Source organism: Mirounga leonina, unplaced genomic scaffold, assembly GCF_011800145.1.
Source record: "Mirounga leonina isolate KUSES-001 unplaced genomic scaffold, KU_Mleo_1.0 Mir_165, whole genome shotgun sequence".
NCBI classification, from domain to species: Eukaryota; Metazoa; Chordata; class Mammalia; order Carnivora; family Phocidae; genus Mirounga; species Mirounga leonina.
The window spans coordinates 48,074,981-48,093,024 of record NW_023270415.1 but is presented as its reverse complement, the minus strand read 5'-3'; the positions used below and the strand labels follow the sequence as shown (position 1 = coordinate 48,093,024).

At 40.8% G+C, this 18,044-nt stretch overlaps 1 protein-coding gene and 1 long non-coding RNA gene across 4 annotated transcripts in view; one reads left to right on the top strand and one right to left on the bottom strand.

Moving 5' to 3' along the window:
• Positions 1 to 13,663, bottom strand: part of LOC118015090 — a 69,658-nt gene extending 55,995 nt beyond the window's left edge. The window contains exons 1-2 of the long non-coding RNA XR_004680526.1: positions 13,488 to 13,663; positions 4,898 to 5,047 (exon numbers count right to left, since the gene is read on the bottom strand). This is a non-coding gene — a long non-coding RNA (uncharacterized LOC118015090). The remainder of the gene's footprint in view (positions 1 to 4,897; positions 5,048 to 13,487) is intronic.
• A 286-nt stretch (positions 13,664 to 13,949) lies between these two features.
• The window catches only part of RRM2B (ribonucleotide reductase regulatory TP53 inducible subunit M2B), a 55,940-nt gene continuing 51,845 nt past the window's right edge, over positions 13,950 to 18,044 (top strand). For 2 of the 3 annotated variants that reach the window (XM_035011665.1, XM_035011663.1), the window contains exon 1: positions 13,950 to 14,178. In XM_035011665.1, the coding sequence (XP_034867556.1) occupies positions 14,174 to 14,178 (5 nt within the window). In that variant the 5' untranslated portion in view covers positions 13,950 to 14,173. The remainder of the gene's footprint in view (positions 14,179 to 18,044) is intronic. The other variant, XM_035011664.1, reaches the window with a different exon arrangement.

The window sequence follows — 18,044 nt, the reverse complement described above, 5'->3', positions numbered from 1 at the left end:
AATTTATAAATAAGTTATCTAGTTCCCAAGTCAGCAACATAGAATCATGCTTAATTTCTTCTTCTTTACCTCCACATTCAAATTAACCATCAAACCCCTTAGTTATTAAATCCTTCTTTCTTGACTTTGCCTACTTCTCTCCGGTCTACAATTCTTATCTAATTTGCCTACATTACTAGCCTACATTACTTCAACTAGCTGGTTTCTCTGTTGTTTTGCTCCCCTTCAATATGCAGAGATACAGCAATCTTTCTAAAATGCTTATCATGGGGCGCCTGGGTGGCTCAGTTGGTTAAGCATCTGTCTTCGGCTCAGGTCATGATCCCAGGATCCCGGGATCAAGCCCCACGTTGGACTCCCTGCTCCACGGAGAGCCGGCTTCTCCCTCTTCTTTTGCCCCTCCCCCTGCTTATGTTCTCTCTTGCTATCTCTGTCACAGTCTCTACCAAATAAATAAAATCTTTTTAAAAAAATGAAATGCTTATCATGTCACTCACCTGTTTAAAATATATTGACTTCCCATGGCCCTTAAGGTAAAGTCCAGACTCCTTAACACAACATACAAGTCTCTTCATGACTGGAATCCTGTTTTACAGCCTTATCTTTACTTCCTCCCTTATTATATTGAAAGATTTGCAGTCCCCTGATGGGTTATGTCCTCTGTGCCCTTGGGGCCTGTCCACATACCGCTTGATGTTACTGCCTTTTCTTCATCTTGGAATGGTTAATTCCTAATCATACTTCAGAATGTGATTTAGCCACCTCACCAAGCAGCTCTCCCTGACCTGCCCTCCACCTGCCCTCCTGACAAAGCTGGTTTAGATGCTCCTTTGTACTCTCCCAGCACAATGTATTTGCTTGATTTCCCCCTCTAGCCTTTAAGTTCCTTAAGAGTAAGAACTGTGGCTCATTTACCTTTGCCTCTCCACTGCCCAGTATGTTTATATTTATTAAAGGAATTAATAAATTTAATGACCAACTTCACTCCAATTTAGGAACATAACGTTGTAATCTCAGTGTTCATTTTTATCACCTAGAGCTCTGCACCTCTGAAATATTAAGCTTATTGTATCATCCTTTGACCAAAAACTACTATCCTTCCAGTGCTCTCACACTTACGAGTAAAAGAAAGTGGCTTTGCTTCCTTTATTCTGCATTCAGCCTAAACAGGTCAACAACTTACTGTGAAGTTAAGGGGGGGAATAGTTTTTTATACTGCACTTAAAACTTAAATACACACACACACATAACAAAACACTTGCCAATTCTTTTGAGACACATGCTTTATTTATGATGAATGTTAAATATGGCTAAGTATGGCTTTGAGGTTCGCAGAGCTAGATCAGATCTATGGGCTGAGCCTGTCACTTCTGGGCCACATTACTAGATACCTCCAGTTGTATTTGTCACAGGCACCATGATCTCAACGTGTCCAAAACTGATATGAAATTTTTTCTATTAAACCTGCATGGATCAAAGGCTTACTAACTACCTAGTCTCTTGACCAGAAACTTGTGGTTATCCTAGAATCATCCCTCCACCATACACTCCATATCCAATCGCTGATCAAATCATCTTGAGTTTATCTATTTAAATCACATGCACATCTCCTTCTTGCATTCCCCACTGCCACAGTCTTATTTCAGATTTGCATTATCTTGAACCTGGCCTATTCCAATTGTTCTAAATTGATAACCTCTGCCTCCAAATTTGCCTTTTCCCCTCACACCAAAGGACTTCTGCATGATAAACAAATGGCTCATTAAATATAGAACCATCTATTCTAGTGATTTTCAAGCTAGGGTTCAGGATCTGCCAATTTTGTGCATTTTATTTTGATTTTTAATAAATAGATTATCTGGATGACCATTTATGATGCCATTGATGTCACGCAATATTCCTTTTAATGACTAAAGCTAAGTAGGCAAATTTAATATATAAAAGATGCATTTGAGGGGCACCTGGGTGGTACAGTTGGTTGGGCATCAGACTCGGTTTCTGCTCAGTTGTGGTCTTAGGCTCATGGGATTGAGCTCTGCATCAGGCTCCATGCTCAGTATGGAGTCTGCTTGAGACTCTCCCTGACCCTCCCCTCCACTCTCTCTCAAAAATAAATAAATCGTAAAAAATATAAATAAATGATGCATTTGCTCCTGGTGAAAGGCAAGTGATCTACAGAGCTGCTGCTGTAGGAAAATGGAGTCCTCTATCCCATGACTGGAATGCAAAACACCACACTTCATTAATGGTTACTATAAAATTCACTCTGATGCAACACAGTTTCTGCAAAACATCATCCAAGGCTTAATGTCATAAATTTGAGTTCTACCATTCCTACAGTTTTGCTTGCATTTATTTGTACTTTTTAGTCGTTTTAAAGCTCTAAGAATAGGTAGTTTATAACTGGTACTTAAGTATTTACAAACTTAAGACAACATATATAGCTTAAGTTAATACTGAATGGCTGTGAGAACTTTTTTCTTTAAAAGAGTTTGAGATATAAAGTTTGAGAAATGAGGATCTACTCATTGAAGGATGCACAATAAGAATAGCTTGAAATTACACATTTTCTGTACCATAGGGTAAATTGCCTTCTTAGGCCATTACCACACAAATCTTTGTGAGTGGAATGGAGGCTGTTCCAGTTATTATGGTTGCAAAACAAATTATCCCCAAATTTAGCAGCATAAAACCACCCTTTATTACGCTCATAAATTCTGTGGGGTAGGAATTTAGACACAACACAGTCGTGACATCTTATCTCTGCTCCAAGATGTATGGGGTTTCAAGTAGAAGACTTGATGACTAGGGGCTAGAATCCTCTGACAGTTCCTTCATTCACACATCTAGCAGTTGATGCTACCTGTTGGTTGGGTGCCTCAGTTCCTTCCCACATAGACATCTCCATGTCATCTCTCTTTGTGGGCTAGTTTTTGGCTTCCTTAGAATGTTACCTAAGTTCCAAGGGCAAGAGAGAGAGAAAGAACCAGGCAAACACTGTCTGTATTGTATACTTTATGAGCTAGACTTGGAAGTCATGTATTTGTTAAAAATCGCTCAACTCCAATGGAACAGAATGAAAAGCCCAGAAACAGACTAATGCATATACAGTCAACTAATATTTGACAGGGGATCCAAGAATACTGAATGGAAAAAAAAATAGCCTCTTGAATAAATGCTGCTGGGAAGATTGGATATTCACATGTAAAAAAATTAAACTAGACTTCTATCTTATACCACTCACAAAAATTACCTTGAAACAGATTAAAGACTTAAATATAAGACCTGAAACCATAAAACTCCTAGAAGAAAATATAGGAAAAGAGTTCTTTGACATGAGTCTTGGCAATGATTTTTTTGATAGGACACCTAAGTACAAGCAACAAAATAAAAAAAACAGGTGGGGGGCGCCTGGGTGGCTCAGTCGTTAAGCATCTGCCTTCAGCTCAGGTCATGATCCCAGGATCCTGGGATCGAGCCCCGCATCTGGCTCCCTGCTCCGCGGGAAGCCTGCTTCTCCCTCTCCCACTCCCCCTGCTTGTGTTCCCTCTCTTGCTGTCTCTCTCTCTCTGTCAAATAAATAAAATCTTTTAAAAATAAATAAATAAATAAATAAATAAACAAGTTGGACTATATCAAAAAAGCTTTTGCACAGCAAAAGGAACAATCAACAAAATGAAAAGACAACCTACAAAATGGAGAAAAATATTTGCAAACCAAAAATCTGATACAAGGTTAATATCCCAAATACATAAAGAACTCATACAACTCAATAAGAAAACAAATAATTCAATTTAAAAATGGTCAAAGGACCTGAATACACATTTTTCCAAAGAAGATATAGGAATGGCCAATAGATGCTCAACATCACTAATCATCAGGGAAATGCAAATCAAAACCACAATAAGACATTATGTCACACCATTTAAAACAGCTAGCATCAAAAGACAAGAGATAACACTGGAAAGGATGTAGAAAAAATTGGAATCCTTGTGCCCTTTTGGTGCAACTGTAAATTGGTACAGTCATGATGAAAAACACTACGGAGGTTCCTCAAAAAATTAAAAATAGAATTAACATGTGATCCAGCAATTCCACTTCTGGGAATATATGTGAAGGAAATGAAAACACTATGCTATGTCGAAGAGATATCTCCATCTCCATGTTCACAGAAGCATTGTTTACAACAGCCAGGGAAGGCATAGAAACTTAAGTGTCCATTACCAGATGAATGGATAAAGTGTGCTATATATATTATATACATATATAATGGAATATTATTCAGCCATAAAAAGGAGAAAATCTTGACATTTACAACAACACGAATGGACCCTGAGGCCATTATGCCAGGTGAAAGAAGTCAGACAGAGAAAGACAAATACAAAATTATCACTTATATGTGAAATCTTAAAACAAACTCATGGAAAAAGAGATCAGATTTCTGGTTACCACAAGTGAAGGGTAAGAGGAAAAGGAATTGGATAAAGGTGGTCAAAAGGTACAAATTTTCAATTATAAGATAAATAAATATTAGAGGTGTAACATACAACATGATGACCATAGTTAATACTGCTGTATGATATGTATAAAAGTATAAATCTGTTCTCATCTGAAGGAAAAATACTTTCTTTTTTGTATCAACAGAAGATGTTAACTAAACTTGAAGTAATAATTTCACAACTTACGTAAGCCAAATTATGTTATATACCTTAAACTTATACAGTGCTGTATGTCTATTACAGCTTAATAAAACCAGGAAAAAAAAAAAAAAGAGTCACTAACGACAGCTTACATTCAAAGGGAAGTATCTTAGTCTGTTATGGTTGCTATAACAAAATACCACAGATTGGGTGGTTTATAATCAACAAACAATAAACAACAAATATTTATTTCTCACTGTTCTGCGGGCTGGAAATCAGAGCAGGGTGCCAGTGTGATGGAATGAGTGTGCCCACTTCTCACAGACTTCTCACTGTACCCTCACATGGCTGAAAGGGCCAGGGAGCTCTCTGGAGCCTCTTTCAGAAGGGAACTAATACACCAAATTCTGCAACAAAAAGACACAGGATAGCTGAATGGATTAAAAATAATAATAATAAGACCCATTTATATACTGCTTACAAGTCAGATGTAAAGACATACACAGACTGAAAGTGAAAAGATGGAAAAAGATATTCCAAGCAAATGGAAACCAAAAGAAAGCTGGGGTAGATATACTTTTTTGTAAATTTTTTTAAAGATTTTATTTATTTGTCAGAGAGAGCACAAGTATGGTGGGGGGCAGCAGGCAGAGGGAGGAGCAGGCTTTGCAAATTTTTTGCAGGTTTGCAAGTATTTTTCCCCATTCTGTAGGTTGTCTCTTCATTTTGTTGATTGTTCCTTTTGCTGATGCAGGACTTGATCCCAGGACCCTGGGATCATGACCTGAGCTGAAGGCAGATGCTTAACCGACTGAGCCACCCAGGTATCCCTAGATATACTTTTAATAGAAAAAATAGACTTTATTAAAGACTAATAAGAGACAAAGAAGGGCATTACATAACGAAAGCAGGGGTTAATCCAACAGGAGGATATAATATTTGTAAATATTTATGCACCCAATATAGCAGCACCTAAATATATAAAGCAAATATTAACATATCTAAAGGAAGACACAGCAATACAGTAATAGTAGGGGACTTTATTTTATTTTTTTTTAGTAGGGGACTTTAATACCCTGCTTATACGAATGGATAAATCATCCAGACAGAAAAATCAAGGAAACATTGGCCTTAAATGACATGTTAGACCAGATGGACTTAACAGATATATACAGATTAGAACATCCAAAAGCAACAGAATACATGTTCTTCTCAAGTACACATAGAACATTCCTCAGGACAGATCATACGTTAGGCCACCAAACACATCTTAATTTTATTTTATTTTTTTAAGATTTTATTTATTTGACAGAGAGAGACACAGCAAGAGAGGGAACACAAGCAGGGGGAGTGGGAGAGGGAGAAACAGGCTTCCCGCTGAGCAGGGAGCCCGATGCGGGGCTTGATCCCAGGACCTGAGCCGAAGGCAGACGCTTAATGACTGAGCCACCCAGGCGCCCCACACATCTTAAATTTAAAAAGACTGAAGTCATATCAAGCATCTTTTCTGACGACAGTGGTATAAAACTAGAAATCAATTACAAGTAGAAAATGGAAAAATTCATAAATATGTGGAGGTTAAACAACATGCCACTGAATAATCAATGGATCAAAGGAAAAAATCAAAAGAAATAAAAATACCTTGATTGTAGAGTGAAGGAAACCATCAACAAAATTAAAAAACAACCTACTGAATGGGAGAAGAGATCTGCAAATGATATATCCAATAAAGTGTTAATTCAAAATATACTTCTGCATCCAACACCAAAACAAACAAAACATGATTGAAAAATGGGCAGAGGACCTAAATAGACATTTTTCCAAAGAAGACATACAGATGGTCAACATGAAAAGATGCTCGGGCGCCTGGGTCGCTCAGTTGGTTAGGCGACTGCCTTCGGCTCAGGTCATGATCCTGGAGTCCCGGGATCGAGTCCCGTATCAGGCTCCCTGCTCGGCAGGGAGTCTGCTTCTCCCTCTCCCACTCCCCGTTTGTGTTCCCTCTCTCGCTGTGTCTTTCTCTGTCAAATAAATAAATAAAATCTTTAAAAAAAAAAAAAAAAAAAGAAAGAAAAGATGCTCAATATCACTAACCATCAGGGAGATGCAAATCAAAACCACAATGAGCTAGCACCTCATACCTGTCTGAATGGCTAGTGTCAAAAGACGAGAACAAGTGTTGGTAAGGAAGTGGAGAAAAGGGAAAAAGGGAACCCTTGTGCACTGTTGGTGGAATGTAAATTGGTATAGCCATTATGTAAAACAATATGGAGTTTCCTCAAAAAATTAAAAATAAAAAATGCCATACAATACAGCAGTTCCACTTCTGGGTATTTACCTAAAGAAAACAAAAACACTAATTTGAAAGGATATATGCAGCCCTATGTTCACTACAGCATTATTTACAATAGCCAAGATATGGAAGCAGCCCAAGTGTCCATCAATAAATGAATGGATAAAGGTGTGGTATATATATATACAATGGAGTATTACTCAGCCATAAAAAAAGAATGAAATCTTGCCATTTGTGACAACATGGGTGGACCTAGAGGGTATTATGCTAAGTGCAGTCAGACTGAGAAAGACAAATACCATATGATTTCACTTACATGTGGAATCCAAAAGAAAAAAACCAACAAAAAACAAAAAACAAAAACAAACAGACTCGAATATAGAGAATAAACTGGTGGTTGCTGGGGGGGTAGAGGGATGGGCAAAATAGGTAAAGGGGATTAAGAGGTACAAATTTCCAGTTATAAGTCACAGGGATGTAAAATACACCATAGGGAATATAGTCAAAAATAATGAATAACTTTGTATGGTGACAGATGGTAACTACATTTATTGTTCTGAGCATTTCATAATGTTATATAAATGTTGTATCACTATGTTGTACATCTGAAACTAATATTGTATGTCAACTATATTTCAATTAAAAATAAATTAATTTAAAAATATCTTGAGACAAATGAAAATACAACATGAAAATTTATGGGATGTAGCAAAAGCACTTTTTTTTTTTTTAAAGATTTTATTTATTTATTTGACAGAGAGAGAGATCACAAGTAGGCAGACAGGCAGGCAGAGGGAGAGGGAGAAGCAGGCTCCCTGCAGAGCACAGAGCCCGACGTGGGGCTCGATCCCAGGACCCCGGGATCACGACCCGAGCCGAAGGCAGACGCCCAACCATCTGAGCCACCCAGGCGTCGCTAGCAAAAGCACTTTTTAAAAAAAGATTTTATTTATTTGAGAGAGAGAGAGAAAGAGAGTATGCAAGCAGAGGGAAGGAGAGAGACAAGCAGACTCTCTACTGAGCACAGAGCCTGACACGGGGCTCAATCTCACAACCCTGAAATCACGACCGGAGCCAAAAATCAATAGCCAAAATCAAGAGTAGGACACTTAACTGACTGACCAACCCAGGCGCTCTAGCAGAAGCACTTCTAAGAGGCAAGTTCATAGTGATAAATACCTACATCAAGAAATGAATTATCTTAAATAAACCACCTAAGTTCACACCTCAAGGAACTAGAAAAAGAATAAAGTTGGCAGAAGGAAGGAAATAAGAAGAATTAGAGCAGAAATAAATGAAACAGAGACTAAGAAGATAATAGAGAAGATCAATGAAACTAAGAACCGGTCTTTGAAAAGTTAAATAAAATTGACTTTAGCTAGACTTCCCAAGCAAAAAAAGAGGACTCAAAATCAGAAATGAAAGAGATGTTATAACTGGTCTCACAGAAATACAAAAGATCTTAAGAGACTACTATGAACAATTATATGCCAACAAATTTGACCATCTAGAATAAATGAATAGATTCCTAAAAACATACACCCTACCAAGCCTGAATCATGAAAAAATATAAAATCTGAACAGACCAATCACTAGTAAGGAGGTTGGCTCAGTAATTAAAAACCCCCCAACAAACAGATGTCCTGAACTGCAGTTTCACTGGAGAATTCTACCAACATTCACAGAAAAATTATACCAGTCCTTCTCAAACTCTCCCAAAAAAGGGTCCTTCTCAAACTCTCCCAAAAAAGGGTCCTTCTCAAACTCTACCAAACTCATTTTATGAGACTAGCATTACCGGGACAATAAAATCAGACAGGGACACCACAAGAAAATTATAGGCCGATATCTCTGCTGAACATAAATGGAAAAATCCTCAACAAAATATTAGCAAACCAAATTCAACAATACATTAAAAAGAGCATACCCTAAGATCAAGTGGGATCTATTCCAGGGATGCAAGGGTGGTTCAACATCTGCAAATCAATGTGATACAACAAATTAACAAAATGAAATATAAAAAATCATGATCATCTCAGAGAATGCAGATGTAGAGAAAGCATTTGACAAAAAAACTCAACATCCACTTATAAAACTCTCAAAGTGAGTATAAAGGAAACATACCTTAATATAGTAAAGGCAATATATGACAAGCCCACAGCTAACATCATATCAACACTAAGAAGTTGAAAGCTTTCCTTCTAAGGTCAGGAACAAAACAAGGATGCTCGCTCTTGCCACTTACTAAACATAGTACTGGAAGGCCTACCTGGAACAATTAGTCAAGAAAAAAAATAAATGGCATCCAAATTGGAAAGGAAGAAATAAAACTCATTATTTGCAGATGACATATTATATATAGAAAACACTAAAATCTCCACCAGAAAAGTATTAAAATAAACATTCAATGAAGTTACAGGATACAAAATATAAAGAAATCTGTTGATTTTTTTTAAGATTTATTTATTTGACAGGGACAAAGCGAGAGAGGGAACACAAGCAGGGGGAGTGGGAGAGGGAGAAGCAGGCTTCCTGCTGAGCAGGGAGCCCGATGTGAGGCTTGATCCTAGGACCCCGGGATCATGACCTGAGCTGAAGGCAGATGCTTAACGACTGAGCCACCCAGGCGCCCCAATCTGTTGATTTCTATACAATAATGAACTACAAGAGAAATTAGGAAATAGTCCCATTTACAATTCCATCAAAAAGAATAAAAACCTAGGAATAAATTTAACCAAGGGGGTGAAAGACCTGCACAATGAAAACTATAAGACATTAATAAAAGAAACTGAAAACACAAATAAATAGAGAGTCTGCCCTCATGGGTTGGAAGAATATTGTTAAAATGTCCATACTACTCAGAGCAATCTATAGATTCAATGCAACCTGTAGCAAAATTCCAATGGCACATTTTACAGAAATAGAACAAACAATCCTAAAATCTGTATAGAACTACAAAAGACCTCTGTATAGACCTACAAAAGAATAGCCAAAGCAACCTTGAGAAAGAACTGGAGGCATCACACTCCCTGACTTCAAACTAAATTACAAAGCTGTAATAATCAAGAGTATGGTATTCACATAAAACAGACACATAGATCAATGGAAAGAATAGAGAGCCCAGAAATAAAACCATGCATATATAGTTAATTAATTTACAACAAAAGATCCAACAATATATAATGGGAAAGGACAGTCACTCCAAAAAATGGTGTTGGGATACCTGGACAGCCACATGCAAATGAATGACACTGGCCCACTATCTTAACACCATACACAAAAATTAGCTCAAAATGGATTAAAGATTAAAGACTGAAACCATAAAACTCTAGAAGAAAACTTAAGTGGTAAGCTCCTAAACACCAGTCTTAGTGATGATTTTTACTGGATCTGATACTAAAAGGCAACAAACCCCAACATAAATAAGCTAAAAAGCTGCACAGCAAAAGAATCCACCAACCAAATGAAAAGGCAACCTATTGGATGAGAAAAAATATTTGCAATCATATCCTTTTTAATGGGTTAATATCCAAAATACACAAAAAAACCCCTATAACTCAGTTTCAAAAAACCAAACAAAAACAAACAAAAAAACCCATAACAATCTAGGGCACTAATTCCATTCATGAAGACTCAACTCTCATGACCTAATTAATCACTTCCCAAAGGCCCTACCTCCTAAAACCATTACCTTGAGCATTAGGTTTTCAACATACGGATTTTGGGAGACACAAACATGTAGACCACCAGTAGAAGAGGAATGAGACTCCACCTTCTTTTTTTAAGATTTTATTTACTTGAGACAGAGAGAGCACAAGCAAGCATGAACTGGGGTGGGGGGAAAGGGGGGAAGAGGGAGAAGCAGGCTCACCACTGAGCAGGGATCCAGATGAGGGGCTCAAACCCAGGACTCTGAGATCATGACCTGAGTGGAAGGCAGACGCTTAACCGACTGAGCCACCCAGGTGCCCCAAGACTCCACCTTTTGACGGGAGGGATATGTTAAGTCTCTGGAACAGCACGTGGGATCAAAAGTGTTGAGGGTATTCTTGGAAAATATGCTACAGAGGCTATATGAAGATAGAGAATCCTCTTACTCCCAGAGATCTTCCAGTTACACATTTTATATCTGCCCTATTAACTTTAAACACACCAGGCACCGTTAAAAGCACTGTAATGTGTTTTTGCTATATTAAGATTATTCAATTCTGCAGTAAAAATTGAAAGAAACTAAGTGTGGGAGCAACTAGATTGTAAGACCTAAAGAGATTCATAAGATATGTTAAGTATAAATAGTAAATAAGTTATTAACCTATGAGGCATGTTAAAGACAAAATAAATGGAACATTATGTTGAACATAGATGAAAATAATGGAATAAATGAATGTCACAGACAGAAATGGCTGGAAGGAATAAGTAGGTCTTAAATATTCATAAGGTAAAGATCATGTCACTTCCAGATTGACAACTATGTTATTCCTAAATCAGCCACCAACTGGTGACATCCATTTTGGCCCCACATCTGCTCTTCCCAGGAAACAGAGATAAAACTCACAGCAGGTTAATTTACGGCAAGTTACACCTGTGAGCAGGTCTACTTGATCCTGCACCACCAAAAGAGCCAGTGTGTTGGCTTTACCTTCTGTCTGTTGAGACCCCTGGCTAATCCTTAGCTGTTTTTTTTTCTTAAGATTTTATTTGAGAGAGAGCACAAGTGGGGGGTGGGCGCGAGGGAGCAGCAGACTTCCTGCTGAGTGCAGAGCCCTATGAGGGACTCGATCCCAGGACCCTGAGATCATGACCGAAGCCCAAGTCAGACGCTTAACCAAGTGAGCCACTCAGGCGCCCCTTAACTCTGTTCTTAATAACTATACCACCGGGCGCCTGGGTGGCTCAGTTGGTTAAGCGACTGCCTTCGGCTCAGGTCATGATCCCGGAGTCCCGGGATCGAGTCCGCATCAGGCTCCCTGCTCAGCGGGGAGCCTGCTTCTCCCTCTGACCCTCTCCCCTCTCATGCTGTTTCTCTCTCGCTCGCTCTCTAATAAATAAATTTTAAAAATCTTAAAAAAAAAAACAAAAAATAACTATACCACCAGTCAGGAAAGCTGATGCAGCAAGGGCAGGATATATGAACATTGAGTGACATTGAGATCTGGAGTAGGGTCCTTCCTTCCAGTCCCTCCCCTCCCCACACTCTATCTTAAATATGTTAGCTGCCCCAACTCTTTCCCCTTGATGTAGGTTCTAAATTAACTTAGTAAACTGTGTAATTCAAGCAACTGAATTTGATCCGAACCTCCCTGTTCCATGATCTTTAGGATGGCCTGATTAGTAGCACAAGTGTACTTGGAAGCTACCACTGTAATTTCCCACCCCAATAAGTGCTTTACAAGTAACGTATTAATTATACACAACAATCTTTTTAGGAAGGCATTATTACTCTTATCCTACAGGTGAGGAAACTGAATCTTGCAGAGGCTAAGTAACTTGTCCAAGGTAGCACAGTTAATAAATGGGGAAGCTAGAATTCACGCCCATGATGATATGGCTCCAGGATCCACGTTCTTTTTCACTAAATTCATTCATTTTTGTTTCTTCAATAGCAAATATGATGCCTGACATATAGTAGACCTATTGTTTCATAACTTTAAATGACATAATCCTTGCTCTTAATTTGCCATGTGGCCAATAAATTATCTAACTTCTTTAAGACTCAGTTTCCTCACAGAATTTAGCCATTACTTAAAGTCAATATATGTAAAACATTTTCCTCAGCACTTGACCCCTAGTAATTGCCTTAAGAAAGATAACTCTCATCCCCCATTCTGGGGCTGTCGGGCATTTTCAAAGCTTAATTTTCTATCCTATTTCACCATACTTCACACGGCTATCCACAGAACAGGTGCATGTTATTCAAGGCATAACAAGGTTCTCCCAGGATTTCAGCTTCAAGCTACTGAATCTCTTTCACCTCATTTTTATTTGCTAAACTTTTTTTTTTTTCTTTTTGCTTTCTGTCGTAGTTATCTTCAGATCAGCTCCCCCACCCGCGAGAGATTGGAAGCAGTCATTCAATCACATTATTGTGACTCTCGGCACCGACTCCTGCCCTGACACGGGGGGAATCTCTCTGTTGCTCCCTAGTTAATCCTAGTGATTTATCCTCACACAGGTGTCCTGAAGACGAAATGCCTCGCTCACACAGGCGCTCAGTAACTACTTCCAAAAGCTTCGTTTGTTGAAACAATTTCACAGGGCTTCCACAACATCTGCCTGAATTTAGTCCTTTCTGCCTCTCCTCCTCACTCTGGGAGCCCCACCTACCCCATTCACACCCACGCTTGGCCCTCAGCCACTTCTTTTCGGTTGCCGAAATACAAAACAAGGCAGCCTTTTCTCCTCAATTTTTTAACAGTGCGGTTTTCTTTTTTCACCAACCGTGTGGCTTTTCCCACCACCGCTTCACACGCGAAGAGCGCTTTCTCCTCGTCTCCTCCAGGGTCTCCTCCCCCCCGGGGCAGTGTCTCAGGACAGGCCGAGTTCGCGCGACATACCGTGTTCCTGAGGCACGGCGAAAGCTGGTTGGGGAATCTGGACCCGGAGAGGTGACCAGGCGTGTCCGGGTACCTCCCGGACCAGTGAGCAGAGCCCGGAGCCAGCCAAGCGGGCGGGGCCGAAAGCCGCAGGCCGAATCTCTCACGCTGCAAGCCGGGAGGCGAGGCCCGCGGGTTCCGCGGAGTTCTTCTCGGGGCCGGCGGGAGGCGGGGTCGGGGTCCGGGTAGCGGCGGCGGGGTGGGGCGGGGCCTCCCGGGGTGGGCGGGGTCCTGGGGCCGGGGAGGCGGGGCCGAAGGCGCGGGGAGTCCCTCACTGGGCAGGCGGGAGGCGGGGTCCGCACGACGGATGGTGCGGGGTTGGCCGAGGCCGAGAGGCGACCTCAGGCCGCAGGCGGGAGGCGGGAGGCGGGGCCGGCCGGAGTAGGCGGGTCCCTGAGGCGGGGGAGGCGGGGCCAGGCCGGCGCAGGGGGAGTTGCTCTATCCGCTGGCGAGAAAGCGGGGCCGGCAGGAGTAGGAGGGGTCTGTGCAGCTGGAGGCGGGGCGGACTCAGTGGACCCGCGGGCCACCTGGGTTCTAGCATAGTTGGAGGTGGTCTGAGGCTTTCGGTTCCTTCAGTTCCCGTAGCTCTGGCGGAGTCTGCGCGATGGGTGACCCGGAAAGGCCGGAAGCGGCCAGGCCCGAGCTGGATGAGGTAAATGTTGCTGCCGTACCCTGTCCCGCCCCATAGTCACGCTTGGCCTTTAGGCTGCAGGTTGTAGCCGGGACCTGGGAGGTGCAGGACTGCTGTAGGAAATTTTACCCGTTGTGGTCGGCAACTCAGTGCAGGCCCAACCGCGAGCCCTCGCCGCAGCCTGGTTTCGTGGTTGTAAGTGCCCGGGAGGCCGTCCCTGGGGAGGGGTGACCAGGGAGCCGGGTTTCTGCTCCGTTGCTCTGCTCCGGGACCAGCCAAGGGTGACGCTCTGAGGTTTCAGGCCGGTTTCACCCCCCATTGTCCGCCCCATACCCTCCTCCCATCTTTGCGCGTCTGGAGCCCCGGCTCCTGACAGGTGAATTTACTGGAGAGATGCATCCCATCTCTGAGATGGTTAAAAGGAGTTGGAGGCCGTGTGTGGAAATTGACACAGGTGGATGGGGACGGGAAGTCCTCACAATGAAAAACATCAGGTTAGGAGGCCAGATTTGCTCAGACTGGGCCACTTATCTAGCTGTGATTCTGGGGTGTCACTTTCTTCATTTATACAGTGGAAGGGATACTTTTCTCAAAGAGGATTAAGTCAAAGTCTTTATGCAAAGTGCCAGGAAGTTGTGGCTGCCTCCTAAAGCCCAAGTTAACATGTTTATCTTCCGCTTCTATAATAGAAGTACCTAATAACAGCAAATCAAATTATGAGACTGTTGTAGGGTAGTTCAAATTGTTGCTCTATAATTTTCATACCGTTATTTCACAAATACTTCTAAATCATTTGTGTACAAGAGAAATGCTTTTTGTATTTATCTTGAATCTGTTGGCTGTGTGTGAATATCTTTGTTTTAACAGTTTCACCTTACAGAGACTCATACTTAGCGCTACATTTCTTTAGAAAGTTGTAGAGTCCAGATTTGGGGTTTTATATTGTTTGATTTTGATTTTGTAAACATTTAGTAACTAACAAGTTGTAAATATCCCTCAAACTTTTTCTTCCCCTTTTGAAACAAATACATTGAGTACCCATTTCCTCACTTGAAAAGGACAATTTGGATTTTTCTTTTTGTGCTACAACCATTCAGACTTAAGACCTAGAAGTTAACTTTTATTTATTATCCCCTTCTCAATGACATAGGCCCACAAAGACAGAGACAGAATTTTACTTTAGCTGTAGAATGAATTCTAGTGAGCATCTGGTCCAAAAGTTTTTTTTGTTTGTTTTTTTTTAAAGATTTTATTTATTTATTTGACAGAGAGCGAGAGCAGGAACACAAGCAGGGGGAGTGGGAGAGGGAGAAACAGGCTTCCCGCTGAGCAGGGAGCCCCATGCGGGACTCGATCCCAGGACCCTGGGATCATGACCTGAGCCGAAGGCAGACACTTAACGACTGAGCCACCCAGGCGCCCTGGTCCAAAAGTTTTTAACCTGAGTTGCAAGGATGCTTCAGGCACTTTATCTAGATATGATGGTGCAGCATGGGCCACCTGCATTAGAATCACCTGGAGTTGTAAAAAATGTAAATTACTGGGCCTACATTCCAGACACGGTAAGTCAAAATCTCTTGGGAGGGTCTGGGACTGCATTTTTAGCAAGGACTTCAGGTGGTTCTGACTCATATATTTTAAGAAACACTGCCTGGAAGGGTTCATAGATGGGCTTGAAGGGTGTTTATGAATCTCCTGAAGTTTATAGATTTTGTATGTGCACATGTGAATCTTCTGAGAAAGGGGTCCTTAGCTTTCATCAGTTTCTTGAAGTTAACTATCATTAATCTAATCAACAGTCCCTATTTTCAAGGTTAGAAAGTTCAGGCCAGAAAAGATAAAATGACATGCCCAGGACCACATGATTCAATAGCAGAGCTGGGCTTAAAACCAAGTTCTTGCTTGTGGGCCAGTATTTTGTTCTGTCAGATTTGGTGGGAATAGAAAAATGAAAATGAAAGTGACACCTGGGCAAATACAAATAGTGTATGACTCTTGCAGCATCCAAAGAGTCTTCTTCACCTGAGAAGAGAGGCCAAGGCAAACAAATGAAAGTGGTGGAATTGGGGCTGGATTGAGAGGGACGTCCAGGCTGTAGCATGCCAGCCTAGCTAACCAGGGAATGGTGAGTGCTAGCTGGGAGATCTGCCCAGGCATATCCTCTTGGGATGAGGCGACCAGAAACTAAGGCAGGCAGGAACTAGAGGCACCATTTTGGAAGACACAGTGGAATGTTGGCAAAGAATGCTTGTGTGTTCTGAACTTTTTTTCAGGGTCTCATCACTTTATATCTGTGCAGCTACAACAACTGGTCTCTCTACCTCCAGTCTTACCCTCTGTTTAATCCTTTTTACCATTCCTAAATTAATCCTTCACTGATCCAGTGCCTTTATGTCACTCCTCCCAAGTAAAAACTCTTGAGATGGTCTCAGTCCCACCAAAAATACCTAGTTCTGTAGGCTGGCAAAGCCCTGTCGAAGCAGCTTTTTCATGCTAACCACCACATCTTAATTCAGGCTGCCCTGACATTTTTCTAAAGAAGACATGCAGATGGCCAACAAACACATGAAAAGATGCTCAGCATCACTCATCAGGGAAATACAAATCAAAACTACAATGAGCTATCACCTCACACCTGTCAGAATGGCTAAAATTAACAACACAGGAAACAACAGATGTTGGAGAGGATGTGGAGAAAGGGGAACCCTCTTGCACTGTTGGTGAGATGCAAACTGGTGCAGGCACTCTGGAAAACAGTATGGAGGTTCCTCAAAAAGTTAAAAATAGAACTACCCAATGACCCAGCAATTGCACTACTTGTTATTTACCCAAGGGATACAAAAATACTGATTTGCAGGGACACATGCACCCTGATGTTTATAGCAACATTATTAATCATAGCCAAATTATGGAAAGAGCCCAAATGTCCATCAACTAATGAATGGATAAGATGTGGGGGGTGTGTTTGTGTGTGTGTGTATTTATACATAGTGTGTGTATACACACACTATATTCACACATATATAGTGGAATATTAGCCATCCAAAAGAATGAAATCTTGCCTTTTGCAATGACATGGATGGAGCTAGAGTGTGCTAAGTAAAATAAGAGAAAGACAAATACTGTATGATTTCACTCATATGTGGAATTTAAGAAATAAAATAACAGGGGAAGGGGGAAATAAGAGGGGGAGGAAAAGCATAAGAGACTCAACTATAGAGTATAAACTGAGGGTTGATGGAGGGGAGGTGGGCAGGGGATGGGCTAAATGGATAATGGGTATTAAGGAGGGTACTTGTGATGAACACTGGGTGCTGTAGGTAAGTGATGAATCACTAAATTCTCCTTCTGAAACCAGTATTACACTATATGTTAACTCACTAGAATTTAAATAAAAACTTCAAAAAAAACTAAATAAAATAATTCAGGCTGCCATTTGTACCTTTGAGATCAATACCATGGTTGCTACCAAAATCTAGGCTTTTTTCTTTTTCCAGTTCATCCCGTATAGTTATCCAATGAATCCTCCTGACGCCACCCCTATTCCTATTAATTCATACTCAGAAACTCTCCATGACTATCCACAGGAATGATTTTCAAACTGCCCTACAGTGAATGCCAGTACCTCGGGGTTGAGGGCAAATGGTGAGAGTTGGAGTATAAGCCTCTCAATCCCCCAGATGTTTAAAAATCTTTGGCCCACAGAATTAATTCCTAACCTCTTACCCTGATTGATATCCAGAGTGTGGATCCTTTACAGAATTCTTCTGTTTCATCTGTTGTTAGAGATGGCTTTAGCCAAATCAGATCACTTCTGCCTTTGCTTTTGATTGTCCTACATCCATTTCAGCCACTCTTATTTTTTTTTTTTAAAGATTTTATTTATT